The following is a 24,288-nucleotide window of genomic DNA, read 5'->3' as shown; positions in this document are numbered from 1 at the left end:
ATCTCTTCTAGTTTTCCCTTCGCCTTCCGCCCCTTCCAACCTCCCGCCCCAGAAGAGCCCTCCCAGGGCCCCGTCGGGCGCAGCTCCATTTCCGGCGTGCGGAGGCGGTGACAGGCTGAGCCGCGCAGGCGGCGCAGGGAGGTGGCCGCTGAGAGGCGTTAGCGGTTCCGCTTTATGGCGGCTCTCCCGCCCTGCTGGGCCGGCTGGGGCAGTGGCTGTGCCGGAGGTGGCAGACTCGCCGCAGGGCCCTGCGGAGTGCCGGGGAAGCTCAGCATGTGAAGTGGGAGACCATCCTGAGCGGAAAAACAGGAAGGGGATCCTCCTGCGCGGCGAAAGCCGGGCGGACCATCCGTCGGCATGGCTACGACGGCGGAGCTTTTCGAGGTGGGTTTTCTGCTCCGGGAGCAGGTGAGGAGTCGGGAGACAACTCCGGCCCCTCCCTGGGCTGCCTGTCCCTCCCTTGAGGTAGGGGGTGGGAAAGCACCTGCGAGAAGGAGCTGGGGGAGGGGAGTTCCGGGGAAGTCAGAAATGGGGGAGGGGTGTCTCTGGGTCTGTGGAGGGTGGCGAGGGGATGAGTCCCCGAGTGGAAGGAAGCTACATTTCTTAGGGAGAGCTAGATAACTCTTCGTAACTTCTTAGAGCGCTGTGAAATATGGGAGGCTAACCTCCTGATCTGGAGCCTGGAGGAAATGGTAAGGTCCGGCAGCGGCACAGGAAGGAAGGGAAAATGACAGCCAACTAAGTTGGGGAAAGCACGGAACTTGTGAACACCTGAATACTGTTGCTCACTGGAGAACCACCCGAGATTTAAGTGTGCCCTGGCAGTCTGATCCCGAGTTGGAGTTCATGTCTTTGGGCTGTAATTGATCATGGTAGTTGTAGAAGAAGCTCTTTCTCATCTCTGGGGACGTTTTCTCTTTGGGAAAGGCCTAGTTATCGTCCACTAAATGAGAGAGAAGTGGAAATCTGTAACTTCTCAGCGTTTTAAGGATCCTAAAGGATGTTGATGATAATGATTAAAAAATAACTGCTAACATTTACATAGTGCTCTGTGCTTTAAACCATTTACATCATCAATTTATTTTGCCAAACAGCCTCATGAAACGGCACTGAAAGAACCTTGCAGTCATGCTAATCAAGTTATTTACTTATTTATTTTAACTAAACCCATTCTTGAAAAGGAGAAAGTAGTTCCAAGGTTATTAAGGCACTTACTTTCAGCTTGCCAAACTTTGTGATATTCCACAAATCAGAACAGTGCAAGGCAGCATTTGGCTGATAATTATTGGACTTGCAGCTGACAATTCCTGTTGAATTTATACTTGGAAATTGACAATTACTGAATCATGGTGTTTCTGTTATAGTTTAAAGTTGATATTTATATTATCTACAATTATGTAGTCAAGTGAACTTTCTTGATTTCATTGAAAATATATTTAGTGTTTTCTTTGTTTTTTCTCCTGTAAAAATAATAGGCTCTTTTGTTTTGGAACTTATCACTTGAGACATATATAATTCTACCTGATATTATCCAGTGACAATAGCAGTAGGATACTTGTATTAGGCCAAAGTCCTGGGAGCAATCCTATACATAGAACAGAAATAGAATGAAATCTTCTTTGTTATTATTTTCTTTATATTATTAGCCTTCTGCTTCATCAATTTAAACACTTTTATATTCATTTTTAATATTAATATTTGACTGTGAAGAATTATTTTAGTAATTCAATGTTGGAAACTTTTTGTACCAACAAAAAAATCAAAACAGTTTTTCATTGCCAAAGTAAAATTCTTATTTATTTAGGAAACTAAAGCTTACTCTATACTCTTCTCTCTTCTCAGGGGAACTTAAAACTTTTCATCAATATGTTTTTTTTTCTCTTGTCATCAGCAACAAGCATTTCTCTCTCATAATCCAGAATTATGAAGTTCCTCTGATCATAATTCCACTTTACAATAGGCTCCAGTCATTTCTCTCGTTGCTTTCTTAGTATAACAACTCTATATGACCTCACTTTTCTTCCCTCAGAATCTGTATCCTTTAGTTAACTAGTACAGTTTTGCACTGTCCTCCTGAATCTATTGTTTCATCATTCTCTTGTTGCCACTTCTTTTCCAGATGCTAATTTAGACTCCAGAAAAGATTGTTAATTAGTTGCAAACTGCCTTGTATTTCCAATTCCAACTTCAAATCACCCAGCACCATTCCCTATCCTAGCTTCATTTGCTCTGTAACATGGCCCTCATGGCTAATAACAGTCCCTCTACCTGTAGCCTTCATTCCCTACTTTCTATTTTTTCTTGCAAATTAGCCCTTGCTCTCTTCCTTCATATTACAGTCAACCTTGCCTAAAATCTCACCTCTTCTCAGTTTCACCTCATTCATTGGTTATTTTTATATTGCCTTAAAAACAGATGAAGTTCTTGCGTTCAATGCCCCCATCCTTTCAAAAACCTTTTCTTGACTCAGGAGTCCTCTATAGACTTCTTATTTCCTTTCATAGTCAGTTCTTAGGAAAAACCATCTGTTATTCTAGAAACAGTCGTTTCTGCTTTCTTTCTTCCTCCTAATTTCTCAATCTTAAAATTGCATTCTTCCGAGGGTTTTAATTGATTTTTTTTTTTTATTGGTAAATCTAGTAGCTTTTGCTTTGTTTTCCACCTTCTTCTCCATACTCTTTTTCCCCCCTAATTCTGCTCTTGTGATTCTCTTATGTCTCACTCTTTGTGTGTCTTTTGAAGCAACATCTTTTATGTTACTTCCCCATGTGGAGTCTATGTATATAAAAGCTCTGCTCTAAACTTTCATTCTTTTGGTGACCTCATTAACTCTCAGAAATTCAGCAATCATTTATATAAATGACTTAAATCTATCTATCTGAACTTTCTCCTGAGTTTAAATCCTACATCTCCAATTGCTAAATATTTATACTAGGATATCATATGCAAATCTCTATTTCCTAAAACAATTTATTAACTTTTTCCATAAAACTCCATATCCTAAGGGTACCACCATTTTTCCAGTCTCCCAGACTTGGAGTCAAAGAGTCATGTTTAATACTTGGCATTCATTAATTCATGTAGCCCAGTAATTACTAAGTCTTCCCAATTCTGTATCCATTATATTTTTTACATCTCTTCCTATTTCTTCACTCAATCATTTTAGTCTAGAATCTTCTCATCTGGAGTATTGCTACATTAATTTTCTAATTGGTCACACTAATCTGCAGTGTTACCCTCTGCTTTCACCTGCCAAGTAGTCTTTTTTTTTTTTTTAATTAGCTTTTTATTTTCAAAATACATGCAAAGATAGTTTTCAACATTCATCCTTGCAAAACCCTGTGTTACCAGTTTTTCCCTTCCCCCATCCCCCTTTCCTAAATAGCAAGTAATCTAATATAGGTTAAACATGTGCAGTTCTTCTCAACATATTTCCATATTTAAAATGGGGGAAAAAAGAAAACAACAACAAAAAAAGATGAAAATACTATGTTGTGATCCATATTCCTTTGCCAGAATCCTTTTTTTTTTTTTGGATATAGATGACTCTCCATCACAAGTTTATTGCAATTGTCCTGAATCACTTTATGTTCATTGAAAAGAGCTAAGTCCGTCAGAGTTGATCACATAATCTTATTGTGTACTCCAGGCCTTTCTGAAATCATCATGTTGATCATTTCTTATAGAACAATAATATTCCATTACTTTCATATACCATAATTTTATTCAGCTATTCCCCAGCTGATGGGCATGCATTTGGTTTCCAGTTTCTTGCCGCAACAAAAAGGGCTGCCCCATGGGCATAGTTCCAAATTGCTCTCCAGAATGATTGGATCAGTTTACAACTCCACCAGTGATGTATTAGATATATTAGTGTCTCCATTTTCCTACATCCCCTCCAACATTCCTCCTTGTCTTTTCCTGTCATCTTAGCCAATCTGAGAGGTGTGTAATGGTATCTCAGAGTTGTTTTAATTTGCATTCCTCTAGTTAATAGTGATTTAGAATATTTTTTCATATGACTAAAAATCTGCCAAATAATCTTGATCATACCACTACTCTTTTTAAGATGCTTCTCTTTTTTCATTGCTTTTAGGATAAAATAAAGCTCTTGAATTTAAAAGCTTTTCATATAGTTGATCTTTCCAGACTGATTGTATAGTGCTCTCCATAAGATACTAAGTATTGGGGATACAAATAAGAAAAAAAAAAAAAAAAAAAAAAGACTTTTGCTTTGAAGAAGCTTATAATCTATCAAAGAGACTATCCAAAAGAAGAATGCTGAAAAGGATGGGTGGGGACATGGGGGGAGGATGTAATTGTTTGCTAGTGGGGCATCTAGTCTAAAAAGTACAGCTGGTAGGAAATGGGGAGTTGGCTGGTCTATGAGCCCTCTTTAAATGAATGTTTAGGAGATAATCTTCACTTCCCCCTCCAACTCTCTAATCAGAGAGTATGGACAATGGACAAAAGAGGTGTGAAAACTAAAGGTGATACATTCTGTAAGGATGATAAATTTAAGGTTCTTGGATATGGGGGCAAAGCAGAGATAGTTGACATTTAACCTTGAGACTGAGACCAATGATAGGATCAGTAGCTTTTGTGTCTCTAGCCTCTTGGAGCCACAGGAAAGAGTTTTCATAGTAGTCCAAAAGAGAAAGAAGGACTTGAACTAGCATGGTGCCTTTGTGAGTAAAGAGAAGGATATCTCTTGGCAACTATTTAGATACATAATGTGAGAGAGGAGGAAGAATTAAGAATAATGTTAGGGTTTTTGAATCATTTCATAATTTTTTCCCCATAATTCTTCCAGGCATCAAAATTTTCTTTTTTCTTTTGAGACCATCATCTTTTCATCTTTTTTGCTATGGTGGTCGTGTTTTAGGTGCAAGGAAGGTGCTAAATATGAGAGGGGATATGGGGTTAGAATTCTCTTTCAAACCAATTGACTATGAGCTTGAAATAACTAAGAAGCTGGAGATGTTGTTCACAGAAATCTGAAGTTTGAATAAGGAACAGAATTAGTAGGAGAAAGTATGAATTCTGTTGTGTGTTATTAAGTTTGAAATGCTGGTGAGATGTTTGGATAGTTGTAAATGTAAAACTGGGCTTCAGAATTGAAATAAAGATGGTGGGGGTATGTGTGTGTATGTGGACATAGATATAGAAAAAGAGGGAAAGGTGAGATTTATCTATATAGAGATGATAATTCCACCTATGGGAACAGATGAGCTGAAGAGAGAAAGTCTGTTAAAAGAAAACTATCTATTAAAAGTGCTTTGGGAAGGAACAACCCTATTGTGAGAAATGGAGGATGGTTCAGAAAAGGAGACTGAAGTCAGCTAGAACTAAGAGAAGTCATGGTGACCATAAGAGGGATGGTTAAGGATGTTAACCTATGAAAAGATCAGCTAGAGTGATAATTGCAAAAGGCCATCATCAGATTTAGTAATTGAAGAAGTCATTGAGCACCAATGAGAGAACAGTTTGAGTAGAATAGAATCACAGGCCTCATTACATTGTAAAGTAGATGAATATAGTAATGAGTCAATGAGTAGAAATGATATTTTCTAGGATTTTTTTTTTTTCTTTTGGTAGAAAGAAGAACAATAGCGTGAATCAGTGTTAGTCAAATGATTTCTTTTAAAGCCTTTTGGAATTATAGGTATGTTTATAGAGAGCAAGAGAGATAAGAAGAGACTGAAGTGAGAGAAGGAAGGATATAGGGCAAGTGTTTGGAATACACAGGAGAGGATGGTATCAAGGACACAAGAAGAGTCATTGGCTTTGGCAAGGAAGAGTGCTTTTGTTTTGTAGACTAGAGCAAAGGAGACAAGGGAAGGGCAGGTGTAGAGGGAGTCTGAGGTGTGAAATAGCAGCTGTGAGGCAGGTGAAGGAGGATAGGAAAGCAACTTATTTCCTAAAGAAGAAAAATGGGAGCAACATTGGGGACTTGAAGAAATTAAAGGTTTAGATCTCAATTTCCCCATCTATAAAATGATTGGGTTAGGATCCCTTACAACGCTAAGACTCTGTACTTCTACTTGATGCGACATAACGAAGTACATAACAAACTGCTTTTTGGCCTTTGGTCCCTCATTCATTTGTCCAGATATTAGTCAACAAGTGTTTATTAAATGCCCAATATGTGCTAGACTCTTGTTAGGTGTGGGGACAAAGATGAACATGGAATAGTCCCTGTGCTCAAGGAGGTATCACTGTTACTAGAAGAGACAGTGTGCATATAATTAGATTTATACAAAACACACAAAGCATATACATTAAACATTAAAGTAGTATATGCAAACTAATTCACAGATTGTTTCATTAGTTTTTAAAAGCCACAAAGATTTGGCTTGAATGGTATTTGATGGTATTCAAGATTATACCACATTAGGATTCTGAATCCATAAAATCAAGATTTGTAATTTTAGCTGCCAGTCCTAAAAGGACCTTATGACTAGGGATTGCATATTCTCTGTTTTTGTCTCACACAAACATTTAAATTTCATTTCAATTTAAAATTCATTAAATTTCCTTAAGTATTGAATTTCTGTTTTACTAACAAAGCAATGGAGCTGTCTTTCCTTGTAGTGCTGAATGAATTTCAATTAGGAAACTAGCCTTAGAGCTCCCTTCTGTCACTTTATAGCTTTGTGACTATGAGCAAGCCAGTTAAGCTATAAAAAAAAAGGATTGTGAAAAGGATTATTTTGATTATTGGGCAGGAAGAAATAATATCATATTTAAGAAACATTATGTGGTAATTTGGTTTTTGTGGACTGATCTGATGACCTAACTACTATTTATAGCATGAATTGAAAGTGGCAAAGGGAAATTAGAGGGGGGAAGCTACCTACATACAACTAACAAATGAGATGCCATGAGATTAGCAAATGCATAGGGAGATCACCTATAATTTACCAAGAACTCTATCTAAAAAGGGAGGTAATAATAAAACTTATGGTCCCAGATATCTTTACATAAATGAATAAAATATAGGTAATAAGGTGAACTTGATCATCACAAAGCTGTAATTCAAGCCACTAATCATGAGATCAGGTAAAAAATGATTCCTGGTTAGACTATGGGAGTGATTGGTTATTTCATATTCAGAAGGAACAGATGTAATACAAAGGGCAGTATGATAACCTATCAAGAACTAGTGTTTAGGTGAAGAAATCTGGGAACAACGGTAGAGAATATATGAAAATTATTGCAGAACAAAAGTCATAATGTGGGAAAAGCTTATAATCACCCAGTTAAAAAGTTTTAAGACATATGTGATGAGTACAGGAAAATGATCATACTTTTGGTATAGATAGTGGTTATAGAAGACTTCAGTCATTTGAAACTGGCACAAAGTAGGCACTTAGTAAAAGTGTATTAATAAATTAATATCTTGAGATTTTCTGTTAAAAAGTAATAGCAACTGATGTATTCTTAATTTCATTTCAGTTTATTTTTGTGCATTTGTTAAGCACTCACTATGTGTTAAGCACTATATTTAGTCTTATAAACAAACAAAAAGATGAAACAGTCCCTGCCCTTAAGGTGTTTATTATTTTACTGATTTACTGCCACAATAATTTCATTTATCAAAAAAGTACAGGAAAATGACATGAGGAACTGCTATTCTGACCCTTTATTTGTGACCCTTAAGAAGAAATTGATTGTCAAAATAGAAATGATAGAAATATTGGAAGGACTTGACTATTAGAAGAATCAAAGTAACAGATAAGTAGATTAAAGTTAGGCATGACTTAATGCATATTTCAAATTTGAGAACTACAAATTTTAAACATTTTAGAAAAGGTGTAGTTAAGATCCCATGGACAAAAATTATACAAAATAATGGATTTCAAGAGTAAAGTTGTTATTTATTTTGATGGAGTTTTGAAAAAAAAAAAAAGTATTAAAAACAGACCAAAAATGTCAGTAAGAATTTGAAAAAGAAAAAATAACTTGGTTAAGTTGAAGTTTTTTTATATTTGTCATAGAGGTTACCTCAGCCCTAGTTTCCATTCAATCTTGTAATAATCTCTGTTCCTTAGTGACTGCTTAAACAGCAAGCATAGGGAACCCCTTCTGAAGTATCTTAGTTAGCACAGCAAATCACACCAACATGGGAGAGGATTTGTTTCATAAATTTAAAAGATCAAGTGAAATGTTCAGATCTATCATAAAGAAAGAAAAGCTTGTCTGATAATGACAATTTTGAACAATTGTGATAATTTTTGTGGTACCAAAAAAGCCAGTTGATTGGAGAATGAGTGAACAAATTGTGGTATATAGTAATGGAATATAATTATGCCAAACTAGGGTTTATCAAACTTTTTGGTCTTAGGACCCCTTTATACTCTTAATTATTGAGGCTCTCCTCTTAGAAATTTTGTTCAATTGGCTTATGTCTGTATTTATTGAATTAGAAATTAAATGTTTTAATGTCATGAAAATAACTTCTCTGGAGGACATGTAAAATCAGATGAATAGATGAGATGCTATAGTGCTAGCGATGGGCTAATGTCCCAGTTTTTTAAAAGGAGAATTTTAATATTATAGATTGATGAACTTATTTTTTGACAAAATTTAGAATATTATTAAAGGGATGATTTCTGAACATTTAGGGAAGGTGATCAAGAAGGCTCAATTTATCAAATAGGCCAGGCCAAATTTCATTTTTAAAAAAAGATAAGATATTATACTGATCCATTGGGGGATGTGTATAATAAACATACCCTATACGATTATAATTACTTAGTATGCTGGGATTTCAGGATTTTTTTTGGGGGGGGAGCCTCTAATTAAATTCTTGTGACCAGGATGAGCTGTTCTCATTCACATTTTTATCACAGATTCCTAACTACAGTTCCTTAAATTAAGAAAAAGTAGTTTCTGTTATCATAAAGTTAATTATTATTGTGCATCACATTTAAAAAAGTTTTTATATACTAAAGGTCTACATTGAGATTTTTTTCTGGATTTTTAGGAACTCTTAAAAAATTGAGATATAGTTACTCTTATTGAGTACTTATTGAGATTATAGTTTTTATTATCTAAATAACAATCCAATATCCTAAAAAAGGCAATGCTTTTCAAAGATTCAAATTTTTCTTTTAAAAAGGACATATTTAGAGTAGATGCCATCAATTGGAGAATAGCTGAATAAATTGTGGTATATGAAGATTATGGAATATTATTGTTCTGTAAGAAATAACCAACAAGATGATTTCAGAAAAACCTGGAGAGACTTACATGAACTGATGCAGAGTGAAATGAGCAGGACCAGGAGATCATTATATACTTCAACAACAATACTATATGATGATCAATTCTGATGGACATGGCCATCTTCAACAATGAGATGAACCGAATCAGTTCCAATAGAGCAGTAATGAACTGAACCAGTTACATCCAGCAAAAGAACTCTGGGAGATGACTATGAACCACTACATAGAATTCCCAATGCCCCTATTTTTGTCCGCCTGCATTTTTTATTTCCTTCATGGGCTAATTGTACACTATTTCAAAGTCCAGTTCTTTTTGTACAGCAAAATAACTGTTTGGACATGTATACATATATTTAATTTAATTTATACTTTAACATATTTAACATGTATTGGTCAACCTGCCATCTGGGGGGAGAGGGGAGGAGAAAGGAGGGGGAAAATTGGAACAAAAGGTTTTGCAATTGTCAATGCTGTAAAATTATCCATGCATATATCTTGTAAAGAAAAAAAAAGGACATATTTAATCTTTCTTAGTGTTCAGATCATGGGATTTTAAAATTTTTTCTTATAGTACTTTGCTGTATTTGGAAGTGATAGGAAACCTTGATTGACTTATCAGTATTTGAGAAGTTGATTTTTAATCATTTAAATTTAATATTTTATTAATCTTGCTATTCACCAAGATTTTTTGTATCTGTGTCAAGAAACTCCAAATGGGGTCATGAGAGAATGGAACATAACTGAAATGACTAGATACCTCCTAATCCTACTAGTTACTTTCTAATCCTATCAACCATTAAAGGCTGGTACATAATGTTATCTAGGTGGTGTAGTGAATAGATTATAGAACCTGGAGTCAGGAGGATCTGAGTTCAAATGTGGCTTCAGACACTTACTATGTATAACTTTGGGCAAGTCACTTCATCTTATTTGCCTCAGTTTCCTCATCTGGAAAATGAGTTGGAGAAGGAAATACAAATCACTTCAGTATCTTTGCCAAAAAAACCTCAAATTAGGTCATGATTAAGTCAGGCATGATTGAAATAACTTGACAAACACCAATACTGACAAGATCCTTAGGTCTTTCACATGAATTACTCTCTGATCATATTTTCTCCATCTTACATTAATGCACCATGGTCTGGTACGAAAAGCACTGAATTTGAAGTCAGAGGACCTGGATAAAAAGCCCTGCATTTGCCACTAACTAACTATATAACCTTCAACATATCAATTTACCTCCCTGAGCCTTGTTTCCTTATCTTTAAATGAGGATAATTATATACTTACTGTGAGAAAATTGCTGTGTATACCTTGAATTGTCATGCAAATGTGATTTGCTATTATTTTGTGAATTATTTTTGAAACAGAGGTCAGGATCATAAAAGTTAGAGCTAGAAGGGAAGTTAGATAATATCTACTCCAGTGTATTTATTTTATAGATGAGAAAACTGAGGCCTATTTAGGTTAAATAATTTGTTCCAAGTTATAATCTAAAACTGGTAAATCCAGGCCCTCTGACTTCAAATCCAATATTTTTTCTACTAAATCATCATACTGGATAAAGATTGAACAGCATTATGTAATAAAATAATTTTAAAATGAGCCTACAAAGAACTTGGCATTGAGTCTACTTCAATCAGATATCCCAGCAGCATTTAAAAATGAAAACAGGAGACAGGACAAGAAAATTAAATACATCAGTACAAATTTTTTTTTTGTTAATATTGTTTTTATTTCTAATGAAAGAGGAACTGCAAATGGATAGGAACAAGACTACACACACACACATACAGTGGTATAGAAATGTGCTTACATGTTGGTGGTACTGTTCTAAAAAATGTATAGAAGTAGAGATTGAGTGTGTTGCCTTAGACTGATAAAATACTTCACGTGTTCATTCCAAAAGTTATATATTTGATTAAAATAAATGTAATTAATAGGTATATACATTTTGTTGAAATACTGTATTTTAATAGCAAGTTTTTCCAAAATTTGTTTTAAATATTTGGTAATTTAATTGTGTAGTTCCTTTAACTACCTTTTAATCTCTCAAAATCCAACTTTTAAGACCCTATTAGTAATATAATCAAATTACTCTCTTTGGATTTGTGTCATAGAATATTTATTTTATAAATTAGGAGCCTTTTGTGGCAGATGAGTACATTGAACGTCTGGTATGGAGAACTCCTGGAGGAGGCTCTCGAGGAGGACCTGAAGCTTTTGATCCCAAAAGGTGAAGTGAAAATTTCCATATCACTATCTTTTAATGTGACTACATTTTTGCTTTTGAAATAAAGGAAGTAATTATATATAGTCTCAAATTTTTATCTGATCTTATTTTACCAATTATGAACAAAATCTGTAGTGAGTTTCAGAAATGAGATATTGTCTTTTTTAGATGGTCAGTGTTTTTGAATTTGTATAATGACTTCATTTTGAAAACTTATCTGATTTACTGATATGATCGTTTAAGGAAAATTTAATAAATTATACTGTAAGATATTGCCTCTCTAAAACAAATATATTTCATTTGTTTTAAGTGTAATCAATTTAAATAATGTGAACAAATTTGAGCATTGAAAATTGTACAAGTAATCAAGAATTAATATATGTTGGGCTTTGGAATGTATTATGTGATTGCAACATATTTTGTCTGCTTGGTGATTATCCTTAGACTTACATTAAAATTATTTTGTAGTTCGTTGGTGCATATCTCATGACATGGAGTTGAGCCCACAGTAAAATTTTCAGCATGATTTAGCCACAGAACAACAATTTTCATTTCAACAACTGAGAAATGTATTTCTGAAATAATGTGTATGTATAGACATTATTTCAGACATACATACAAATATTTCAAGTTTTAAGTCAAAAAGTATGAAATAGTGAGAAGATTTAAATACTATTATTAAACAACAAGGAGTTCCAAAAAAAGACTGTAAAGAAATAATTATATCTTTCCCATGGAGTTTTTTATTTAGACTTAGATTACTTAGTTGAATTGATTTATTAGTAGATTCTGTTTGAGCATAAACATGTTTTTGAACTTTATAGTAATTTTATTTTAACAGATTGTTAGAAGAATTTGTAAACCATATTCAAGAACTTCAGATAATGGATGAAAGGATTCAGAGAAGAGTAGAAAAACTTGAGCAGCAGTGTCAAAAAGAAGCCAAGGAATTTGCTAAGAAAGTACAAGAACTCCAGAAAAGCAATCAGGTAAAAATTAGGCTAACTCATCCAAAAATTAAAGAAGTAGACATGTACATCATCTTTAACTTATTTTTTCTTAAGTTCAGTTAAAAAAAAAAAAAAAACTAATAAAATAAAAAATGATTATTTGTTTAGAGATAGTTTCTGCTGGTGGAAAAAAAAAAGTTAATGATCTAAAATTGCCAACTTGAAATCATTTACTCTTTGTTGTGTTTAATAGTGAATGTTGGTACCAAATCAGACTACATTTTCCTAACTTAGGAAGCTGGATTATTCTTGTCTTGTCCATAATTTTTAGGAAGACTTAGTAAAATGGTCCTTCTTAACAAGATACAAGACTTTAGGATGGCCTTATAGTTGACCTTTCTTGCTTTTGGGGTCTCTTGGATCACCTTTTCCCTTAAAGCAAACTTAGTCTGGGAAATAAATTTACAAGGAATGTGTGTGTCCCAGTAAAAGTTATGTTCCTTTTCATCTTTTCAGATTTAGTAAATTTCTGTCTGAAGTTTAGGGAATATATATTTGGAAGGTTTTTTTTCCCCTTAGTGATAGTCTGATCAGGTTAATTTAGAACATAATCAAACCCTTGTATTATCTTCAGGCTAGAGAAGACCTCACAAACCAATTTCATAACTTATCTGGACCTAGATTAATCTTTGAGATTTTAGAATGAGGCATATCTTTTAGCTTTGGGGCCCCAATTGGGTTTTAAATTTGTTGCAACCTCTTCTTAAGTATTAATGAAAAAAATATTAATTTTATATTTTTAGATCTTAAAAGTTCATTACTTCAGTTTTTCTTCTACACAATCACATAGCTTTGCTAAAAATCATGGGATAAATATTTAGTCTACATAAAATAGTGCCCCAAACTTCCAAAACTGTGCTATTTGCATTTAATTAAAGCAAGTCTGTATCTTTATGTTACAAAGCCTGTATATCTAGTCTCCTTTGCTTTCCCCAGAACCTGGATTTTGCTATGCTGTTTCCCTTTCCATTGCTTCGTTGAGAAACTGAAGTAGAGTAGAAACAGTCTTGGAGTCATGAGAGATCTAAATATAAATCCTGCTTTTTGTGCTTACCATGCGTGATTATAAGTTAAGTACCTTAACTTTTCTGAGCTTAGTTCCTTTTCTCGGTGTGATTAGCCTGGCTTGATTCAGGTTAGCCTGGTAGCATAGATTTGGATTTGAATTGAAATAAAACATCTAACAGTTAGCAAAAGGTTTATTTAATCAGAGCAGGGAAAAAATGTTAAGTAAAGATACAGCATTGATTCAGTTGACTCTAGCTGCTGCTTCTGTGTTGCTCTCACTGGCTTGCTCAGCAGAAGTCTTGAGTCGGGAGTAGCTGTTGATTCTTTTTGTCTGACTTTTCTTCACCTGGGCCACTAGAAAATTCCATAAGCAATCTGAGCCTGACTCCTTAGCCAATAGCTTCAATAATCTATAGAGAGAATCTAACTTAGTTTGTGTAGACTAGGGCCTGGGATATTGCTTCTATCATCCTTCTCTATCGAGAATAATTATATCTGTGGTACTTAATTTACATAAATGTTATAAAATATTTTCTAAAACTTAAAACCCATTGTAAATATTAGCTATTATTGTATTCTTTTCTTTTTTGATGAAAATTGGTAATCATGTTTTTTCCCATCTTTTTTGATGGGTTTCCATTAAAAACAGTCCTGAAACAAGTCACTTCCCTAGTGCTATTCTTTTAATTTTGTTGTTATCATATATCTTATCTTTTTTCAATATTGTTCAAATAAAAATGGTCTCAGGGCAAATTGTCAATTTAATACTATTCTTTTATATAAGATTGTGAGATATACACACAGACACACACACAAGAGGACAGTAGTTCTATACCAAGGATGCATTTTATTTTAATTTTAATAATTAATGCACTTTAATTTTTAATTTAATTATCAATGTATTAATCTAAATTTTAATTAATGCATTTTAATTTTATTTTATTCAACTATATAAAAGCAGTTATTTTAACTACTTGTGCAATGATCTGCAGAACTTTTCATTTTCAAATGAAAGAGACTCTCCTGTTTGGATCCAAGGCTAACTCTTAAGTTAAAAGGAGTACAATGAGTAAGAAATAAAAGTGTAACTCTCACCCCTTCCTCCTTGTTTATATAGATTTCTCTCTATGCCTACTTTCTTCATCCCTTCTCTCTCTACCCTCTGCATGGCTATTTTAAGATCATTAAAACATAACAGAAGTACTCCCAGGCCTTTGACTAATTAAATTCTCTCTCATATGTCTTAAGGGGACACATGTAAACTGTTTTATCTATTTTTCAACTCTAAAGATTACTCATTTACCTTTTGTGTTTCTCTTGACTCCTGTGTTTGCATTTCAGAGTTCCTCTATATTAGGAATGCTTGGATGTCTTCTATTTCATTAAAAAATCAAATTTTCCCCTTGTAGGATTATGCTCAGTTTTTGCTGGATAGATTATTCTTGGTTGCTTTGAGGATTATCATATTCTAAGCTCTCTCTCTCTTTTATGGTGATGACTTCAAAGGCATGTGTGATACTTACTGCAGTTCCTTTAGTACTTGAATTCTTTCTTTCTAACTATATTTTCTTCTGATTTAAAAATTCTGAGCTTTGGCTATAATGTTCCTATGAGTTATCATTTTGAAGTTTCTGGAGGTGAATGAAAGATTCTTTCCATGTCTGTTCTGCTCTCTGGTTCTAAGAGTTCTAGGAAGTTTTCATTTATGACGTTTGACATATGATACTAGGTTCTTTATTTTTTTTTGTCCTGGCTTTCAGCTAGTCCATTATCTTAAATTATTTCTTTTCAATCTCTTTTCGAAGTCACTCATTTTTGCTGTGAAGATACCCTATTTTTCTATTTTTTTTTTCAGTCTCTACTTTGTTTTAACATTTTTTCATTGTTTTGTGAGATAATTAGATTTTATTTCATTTATTTTAATTGTTCAGGACAATTTGCTTCTGGATTCAGCTATTATGTACTATAGGTCCTAATTTGAGATTTTAAACCTAGTGAAGACTTTAATAATAACTTTGGACGAGAGACCTTAACTGAGATCCTGCTTTACCCATGGAATCCAAGTCATACAACTGCTGCTTGCTTCTGAATTTATGGCATTCATGGTACACAGCTTAGTATCACAATTCATCCTGTCCTTGACTGCCACCTCTAAGCATAGGTCCCTTCCTCAGCCCTGGATCTGTGACTTAAAACTAGGTAGGGAATAACAGAATGGTCATTTGGCATTTATTCCTATACCCTGACAGATCTGGGTGCTCAATCTGGGGCCTGTGCTATCTTTCCTTTGTGGCCTTTCCTGGCTAGACCCTGTCCACCCTGTCCATGATCTTCTTTGTTTCCTTATGCTGACCTGTGCTAGAAAAATGACTCACTGTGATATTTGTTTTCAATTTCCTAGTGAGAACTTGGTCTAATGCATTTTCCTTGTCTGTTTGGAAGGACTTGAGGGGAGCTCTGCTATGTTTCTTCTTATAGCTCATCATCTTGCCTCCTGACTCTGGGTTATTTTTAATATAGAATACTTGAAACATTGTTTTTTTGGGTTTTTTTAATGTCTAATTGTTTAATGATAACTTTTTTTTTTCTTTTACTCATTTTTTTATAGGTTGCCTTCCAACATTTCCAAGAATTAGATGAGCATATCAGCTATGTAGCAACTAAGGTCTGTCACCTTGGTGACCAGCTGGAGGGGGTAAACACACCACGGCAACGGGCAGTGGAGGCTCAGAAACTGATGAAATACTTTAATGAGTTTCTAGATGGAGAATTGAAGTCTGATGTTTTTAAAAATTCTGAAAAGGTAAGAGCTGTCAGCAGGATAAAAGCAGTTTATTAAACAGCACAGCCCTAATTACAACTTATTGTGACTCTTCATGGTGAGATTTCAAACCAGAGTGACTGCTTTATGAAAAGTTTTGTTTGGAAGTATAAATCAACGCTTGACTGTAGATAGCATTTATATTCAATAATTCTTAATGGGGGTAGTATTGATGTTTTTCATTTGTAAAATTATATGAGATTTTAGAATTACTAATGTAATCAGTTTTAGAATATAGTTCATCCTTCTATAATGCATCTATATTTCGAATATGGTCTCCTGGAGGAATGTGGGAAAAGGTGATGAGCTAAAACACTTAGAATTTGAAAGTTTTTTTCCTACGTATTATAAACTGATATACTTCAAAGATCTGGCCCAAGATACTTAGTTTTCTTATGAAAATATCCTATAAAGAATTAAAAGTATAGAGTTCAGGCCCTGAAACAATGAAAAATCTGAATGAACTGTTAATTCCTTTCATAACTCTAGTCACTTAATCCTGATCTAAGGATACATGCTGCTCTTCAGTCTTGAAAAGAAGGTAAATTTAGCTCACTTTTTTTCCTTCTAATAGGCTTTTCTCTGTCATCATTCTTCTTGACTTTGTAGCATTTGACTCTTACTTACTCTTTTCTTATCTGGGTTTTCCTTTCTCCACTCTCTAATGGCTCTCCTCTGATTGTTTCTCTCAGTTTTCTTTGCTGAATCTTCATTCACACCCACTAAGTGTAGATATTAACTCCTAGGCTCTCTCCTAGAATCTCTTTTGTTTTCTCCCTATGCTCTCTCACTCTATATCAGTAGCTCTCCAAGGTTCAATTATCTTCTCCACACAGATGATTCTCTACATCCAGACCTAATCTCTCACTGAATCTTTATTCCTGCGCTACTGGCAACCTGTTGAACATTTCAAACTTGATATTTCTTAGGTGTCTAAATCTCTGCATGCTCAAAGCAGAACTCAGCCTAAGTTCACCCCACTTTAGAACTTGGCTGTTTTTGTCAGTGGGTCCATCATCTTTCTAATTACTCCAGTTCATAACACTAGTATCATCTTACTCATTCTCACTCCTTTGATATATCCAGTCATTTGCCAAATCTTGCTATTTATTTCTTTATAGTATCTCTTTTATGTATCATTTTCTTTCCATCTACATAGCTATCACTCTAGTTCAGGCCTTCATCATCTCTTTTGGACTATAATAATTGCCATCTACATGTAGTAAGTATCTGACTCAAATCTCTCCCTGCTTCTTCCATAAAGCTGCCAAAGTGATTTTTCCTAAAAATTGGGTTTTATCATGACTCAATCCCCTGCTCCCTACCTTCTCAATACACAGTTTAAAATTCAGTGATTCTGTTACCTTTAGAATTAAATTTATACTCCAATTCTTGGTATTTAAAATTCTTTATAGTTCTTTTGTCTTTTATTTCTAATTGTTTAATAAATTATTCTCCTCCACACTAACCATTTTGGCCCACTTGCTGTTCCTTGTGTATTATGCTCCATCTCCATTCTCTTTACCTTTGCACTTGCTGGTCTGGATTGCTCTCCTGATCACTAATTTGTACAATTCCTGGTTTCCCTTTAAGATTTAGCTCAAGCACCAATTCTACCACTCACTGTATTTGGTCTCCTAATCCCTCTTAGCCATTTATTTTGTATTTATCTTACATATATTGATTTATACTCATTAGAAGGTAAGTTCTTTTAGGATAGGTGCTGTTCTTTTTTCTTTCATTCTAAGCAATTAGCATAGTTCCTGGACATAGTAATAAATGCTTAATAAATGCTTGCTGAAAGAAATTGATTCATTTAATTACTTTGTGCCTCAAAACAACAGGAGATTATACAGAATTATTAAACTGATATGCATTTTTTCCCCTTTTGCTTTCTTATCTTTGATCCCATCCCCAATTCTCTTTCTCTATTCCTTTATTTCATTTTTATCACTTATTACTTCCTCTTTTGTCTCCCTTCCCTTCCGACTTTAGACTGCCAGTGACTGATTGTGTAGGTTGTTTCATAATCAGTTATATTCAAGAGTTCACATATTAGGTTGCCACATACCAGTTAACTTTCCAGCTGTGTTATTTCCTAGGCTATGTACCTGTTGCCTCTTTAAAAAAAGAGGAAAAAAAAAAGAAATGATCCTTATAGCTGAAGATGCTGAGATGAGTATAGTTGATATTAGAGAAAACAAAAGGAATAGTTAGGAAACTGCTAACATTATCTCACTTCTCATTTTACTCCTCAACAATTTCTGCCTTTTCAGTCTTATTTTTTCTTGAGCCACTAACTCAAATTAAATTTAGTCTGACTACTTCTCTTTCTGTTAAAATAAAAATATATAAATCCATCTGGGAGGGAGGGGGAGTCTATTATATTTTATGGTGAGTTTATTGGTATGAATTTGTTTTTTTATTTAGATGGTAAGATGTGGTCAAAGTGAAGTGTAACCATTACCATGCTTTATGTTTCTTTATATGTTGCACATATGTAGATTTGAGATAGCATCTCTGCTGTATAGTGTAACAGAACATAGATTTGGATTCAAAAAACCAGGGTTCAAATTTCAGGCCTGCTTCTTGATACCTTTATGAGCTTCAGGCAAATAAATTATCCTTTCTGTGTCTTAATTTTCAAATCTTTGAAATGAAGCTGTTAGTTTAGATCAGAGCTCTGGAGTCAAAAGGGACCTCAGAAGCCATCTAGTCTGGCCCTCCCTCCCCCAGCTTACAAAAGCAGTGTTGGTGCCATGGCACAGTTATGACTTGTTTAAGGTCACAGGCATGGCAGACATCTGAAGTAAGGTTTGAACTCTGGTCCTGTCACTGTCCTTTCCAGTCTACTTCATAGCTACATTGCAGCTCTAAGTCTGTGATTTTTTCGACTTTATAAATTCCACTGCTTTATACTTTAAAGCAATAGTTAACCAACAGAACTTAAGTAAAAGCAAACAGTTTATTACTTTGCAAGATTCAGCAACCATACATTGAAAGCAGTGTGTTTGCTGATATTTAATATTTAGAGTACTTATAACAAATTATAACAAAACGTTAGGTTGATGACAGTAATGTTAACACAGAAATAATCTAATTTGTGGTTAGTTACACACATTAACTGGTTACATTCAGCTTTAGATAAATTGTGTTAGTAAATCCTATGGTAAATTTTGCTTTTAATAGCAAGATAAAATAACCAGTATAGAATTTTTAGGAGTAAAGTCAGTCAGTGCCAATGTTTGTAGTAATCCATCATTGTGCTGGTCTTATGAAGAAAGCAAGTAATAATATTTCTCAACAGTGTGTTTAAGAATGGTTAACTATGTTGGAACTAAATGATACTTCCATGAGCAGTGTAAGTATAATTGTTGTTGCTTGTATCCTGTTGTTGCCTGTAGTATCAGGCCTTATATTTGGCATTTCTGGTTGCTTATTAGACTTCATACATATATTCAGTAAAATTCTTAGTTCTGCACAAATGTCAGAAACAATTATTTTTTAAAGAAAAAAGAAAAGCAACACAGCCATTAGTAGAACTACTTAATTTCTTAAATTTTAACATGTTTATTATATGCTGAAATATGCTAGGTGGTACAATAGCTAATACCAGGCTGGAATCAGAAAGCTTGAGTTCAAATTCAGCCTCAAACACTTACTAGCTGTGTGACCCAGAGCAAATCACTTACCTTTGTTTATTATCTCACTTTCTTCATCTGTAAAATGAACCACAAAAGGAAATGGCAAATCACTCCAATACCTTTGCCAAGAAATCCTGAATGCTGAATGAAGTAACTGAGTAACAACAAAATAAGTTCAAGTATTAATTGAAAACATAAAAATGAACACGATCTAATTCTCTTTTACTGTCATATGTTATATATCATTAAGAGCAAAACTATGTCTATTCCTAGATTATTATTTTATTAGACTATCTAAATTTTGTTTGAAAATTTGAATAAATGCGTACGTTTCTTTACCATATTTTGTCAGCAATTTTATGCTGAAATCTATAATTTTTTCTTTAACATATACTACACATTTACACACTTAACAAATTGTAAGACATAGTTCTATCTTATTTGAACAGTTTAGATTGATATTGAATATGCCAGCCATGTATCACCAGAAATATTTTCATAAAGCCTTTTTATCCAGATGAGATTCATAAACTGAGAATGAACCTGCATTCTTTGAGTGCACTTACTTTTAGTAAATGTGGTCCTGTTTCTATGAGATAAACTACATTGTAGTGAAAAAGCTATTAGAGCACACAATTGAAATAATTTCTACAACAGAGAACTGTAAATGCTTCTTCCTTCCACTCTATCATCCCCTGATTATTACTCTCATAACTTGTATCTAATAAAGTACCTACAGATAAGCCCCTTGTCCAACTTCTCAAAATCTTGGTTCATTATAGTTTTTGTGGGTTTTTAAAAGACAGTTGTTATGAGTTATAAATGTGACCATTTAACCCATTCTAACAATTACTTTTAAAATCTAATCTAAAACCTTAGGCAGGTAGATTGTTTAATTGGTGGCATATTTTTTTTGAGTCATATTCTCTGTTCCCTTTACAAATACACATCCTTTTCCACACATACCCTGTTTCTGTGCTAAAAATCTAAAAAGGTACTTCCTGTAGAATTAGCCTTATTTCTGTGAATTTAATAAAAATGAGGATAAATCCTCAAAATTCTCACAAAAAACCCTGCTTCCTTTTGTGTTATTTACTAAAATATGACTATTAGCTATATAAGCTAAGCCTGAGATTACATTTATGATACCCCACATAAATCTTATTCCAGTCATGTAAGTACTTTTTACTGCCATTCTTCTTCATTTCCATTGCTGTCTCCCATCTCTTTTCTCATTTCTTCTTCCAACTTTTATAAAGTATACTGACCAGCTTATAGATCCCTTTTACTCTTCTCTGGCTTCAGAATCTGTGAGGGCTAATTCAAATGTCTTGGGCTTATCTTCAATTTGGAAACCCAGGTAAAACCAAAGCTTTCACCAAATAACCAGCAAAGCTTCAAGCTTGGAATGGTAAAACTGTTGTATATGTGTATATATATATAGTTCTAGTTTATCATAGTTGTAAGCTTGAACTGTAAATATTTGATTGCCTAGAAGGCTTTTATATGTTACATTTTGAAAATAATTATAAAGGCATTTTTGTAGAATGGGATTGTATAATTCAAATAGGTAAATTTTTGTTGAAATACATGAATTTTTGTGGTAGTTTTTTTTGTTTTTGTTTTTCCCCCCAGATAAAGGAGGCTGCTGACATTATTCAAAAGTTACACCTAATTGCCCAGGAGTTACCTTTTGATAGGTAAGTTTATCAGAATCCTAATATGGATGTAAGAATTTTTATAATAAACTGTAATTTTTCCTATGTGATTTTTTTTTTTTAAACTGATTTAAGAGAGTTAGTTAGGTGGTGCAGTAGATAGAGCACCAGCCCTGAAGTCAGGATGACCTGAGTTCAAATCTGGCCTCATACACTTAATACTTCCTAACAGTGTGACCCTAGGCACTAAGTCACTTAATCTCAATTGCTTGGGGGGGAGGGGGGGAGAAGAGAAACTGATTTTAAGAAATAGATTTTAAGATTTCTTATGAACTTATAAAGTGATTTTTTAAAAACTGATTTAAATAATAGATTTTAAGATTTCTTTTGAACTTATAAAAGCTATGTAAGTTTTTTCAAAAAATCCTCTAGGATATTTGAAAGAGAAATTTGATCAAAATTTAAGTGTTAATTATAGTTGGGGATTTTCTAATTTTTATCTTTTTTGATACAAAAGATATATAATACACCTTTCTGTGTGTAGCATATATGTAACACAGAGATAGAACTTAAGTCAGTGAGTTTTTTAAACAAAATGAGGACTCATTTCTTCAGTACTATAATTGAGAATTGAATGTAATTCAAATGTTGTAAAATGTTCTATAAGTATTTAATTTTCCCAGCCTTAACTTTTAATGATGCATTAAAATTATCTTTTTTGGTTTTATTTTATAGATTTTCTGAAGTAAAATCAAAAATAGCAAGTAAGTGAAAAGTCACTGTTTTTTCTACTTAAAAGCATAGAATTTTAGACCTTTGAAGAGACGTTACAGATCATCTAATCCAGCTCCCTTTAGTGAGCTGAATTAGTTAGACCTTCACTGATTGACACAATTTAAATCCTGGTCTCTAGACTCCCAGGCAAGTACTCTTTTTCCTCTATCATGCTATTTATCAGAGCAAATAAAAGTATTTTGAAAGTTCTAACTCGGTATATTCCAATCTCATTAGTACCTTTCCTAAAATGTAGTATTCAAACCTGAATATCATATTGTAGAAGTAATATAGTATCTTTCTGGTTACTATATTTCTGGCAGTGTAATTTAAAATTGCATTATGTATTTTGGCTCTCACATCGAAAATTTTCTTGTTAAAAAAAAATTGAACTTGAAGTTCTCTAAATTTCTTTGAAAAAATTTTAATAAACATTTTAATAATAAAATAAATAAGCATATCTTTTCCTATCACATATAAATGCATTTTTTTCCTTTTAACTTAGGTATGGCACTTTTTCATTTATTTCTATTAAATTTCATATAGTGTGGAGTTGGAATCAAATGAGACCTGTGTTTAAATCCTGCCTCTTCTTTCTTAGCTTTTTAGTCATAGAGTACACAGCATTAAATCACCTTAATGTCTCCGAGTCTCAATTTTTCCTATGAAGCAATGATACTACTTTTTATAATTGCCTCATAGGGTCATGGCAAATATCAAGTGAAATAATAAATATAAATTATTTTGTAAACCATAAAGTGCCATTTAATCATTAGCTTGGTTTAGAGCAGTTAGAGGAGGAAACAAGAATTTATAAAGCATCTACTTTGTGCCTGACATTGTGTTTTACAAATATTGTTTCATCTGATCCTCACTATAATTCTGTAAGATAAGAGCTTTTATAATCCCTCTTTTACAGTGTAGGAAATTTGAGTCGGTTAGAGATAAAGTAATGTACAAGGAGCATATATTTAGTAAAGATCTGAGCAATATATGAACTTATGTCTCTTTGTCTTCTATACTTCACTACTAGGTATCTCCTTTAATCCATCTTTCTAGCATATTTCACATATATTTCTAGCTTTGTGTTATCCACAGATTTGATAAACTTAAGTACTTTCATCCAAAAATGTGGAAAAGAACACAATCAAAAGGAAAGCATTCTGTTAGTTCAGTAGAGGTCTTTTTCCAGGTAAACTTTAAATCAACAGCCATTTTTGAAGTCATTTGTTATGTGCAAAGCATTATGTTTTCATAAGTACAGACCTCTCAACACAATCTCTGATTTTGAGGAACATGTAGCAGTGGTGCTCGTGATGATAGATGATATATGCTGAAATAATTAATATTATTATTAGCATATAATAAGTCATAGGTGAGGTCTGAGCAAATTTCTATGGGAGATTTGGGAATGGACCAAGGAAAGTGAAGATGAGGAAGGAAGCTAATTGCATATAAGTATATGAAAATAAAGGAACATATGAGTATAGGTAGGAAAATGGAGAACTGTTGAGTTTCATTGGAAAATACTATAGGATTGGTAAAAATCAACTGGAGCCATTAAGTTGAAAGGGTCTTGAGTGATAGGATTAGGAGTTTGTATCTTATTTTGTAGTGACTGTTAGAGCATAGGTACATTTTGCAAAAGGTTGTCCCATTCCTTATATTTGTATGCCCAGCACTGCTGTATCATCTAGCATACAGGAGATATTTTTAATCAATGTTTGTTAAAACTGATCATTCTAGGGGCAGCTGGTGGCTCACTGGATAGAGCACCAGCCCTGAAGTCAGGAGGATCTGAATTCAAATCTGGCCTCAGACACTAAACACACTAACTGTGTGATCCTGGGCAAGTCACTTAACCCCCATTGCCTCAGCAAAAAAAAAAAAAAAAAAAAAAAAAGAAAAAA

At 33.7% G+C, this 24,288-nt stretch overlaps 1 protein-coding gene across 1 annotated transcript in view; it reads left to right on the top strand.

Moving 5' to 3' along the window:
* The first annotated feature begins 117 nt into the window (after positions 1-117).
* The window catches only part of EXOC5 (exocyst complex component 5), a 45,642-nt gene continuing 21,471 nt past the window's right edge, over positions 118-24,288 (top strand). Inside the window, exons 1-6 of the mRNA XM_074290213.1 lie at positions 118-384; positions 11,372-11,466; positions 12,305-12,452; positions 16,090-16,284; positions 21,582-21,646; positions 22,340-22,368. Of these exons, the coding sequence (XP_074146314.1) occupies positions 358-384; positions 11,372-11,466; positions 12,305-12,452; positions 16,090-16,284; positions 21,582-21,646; positions 22,340-22,368 (559 nt within the window). The 5' untranslated portion in view covers positions 118-357. The remainder of the gene's footprint in view (positions 385-11,371; positions 11,467-12,304; positions 12,453-16,089; positions 16,285-21,581; positions 21,647-22,339; positions 22,369-24,288) is intronic.

This window comes from Sminthopsis crassicaudata, chromosome 2 (assembly GCF_048593235.1).
Source record: "Sminthopsis crassicaudata isolate SCR6 chromosome 2, ASM4859323v1, whole genome shotgun sequence".
NCBI classification, from domain to species: Eukaryota; Metazoa; Chordata; class Mammalia; order Dasyuromorphia; family Dasyuridae; genus Sminthopsis; species Sminthopsis crassicaudata.
This window is presented reverse-complemented; position numbering and strand designations above follow the sequence as displayed.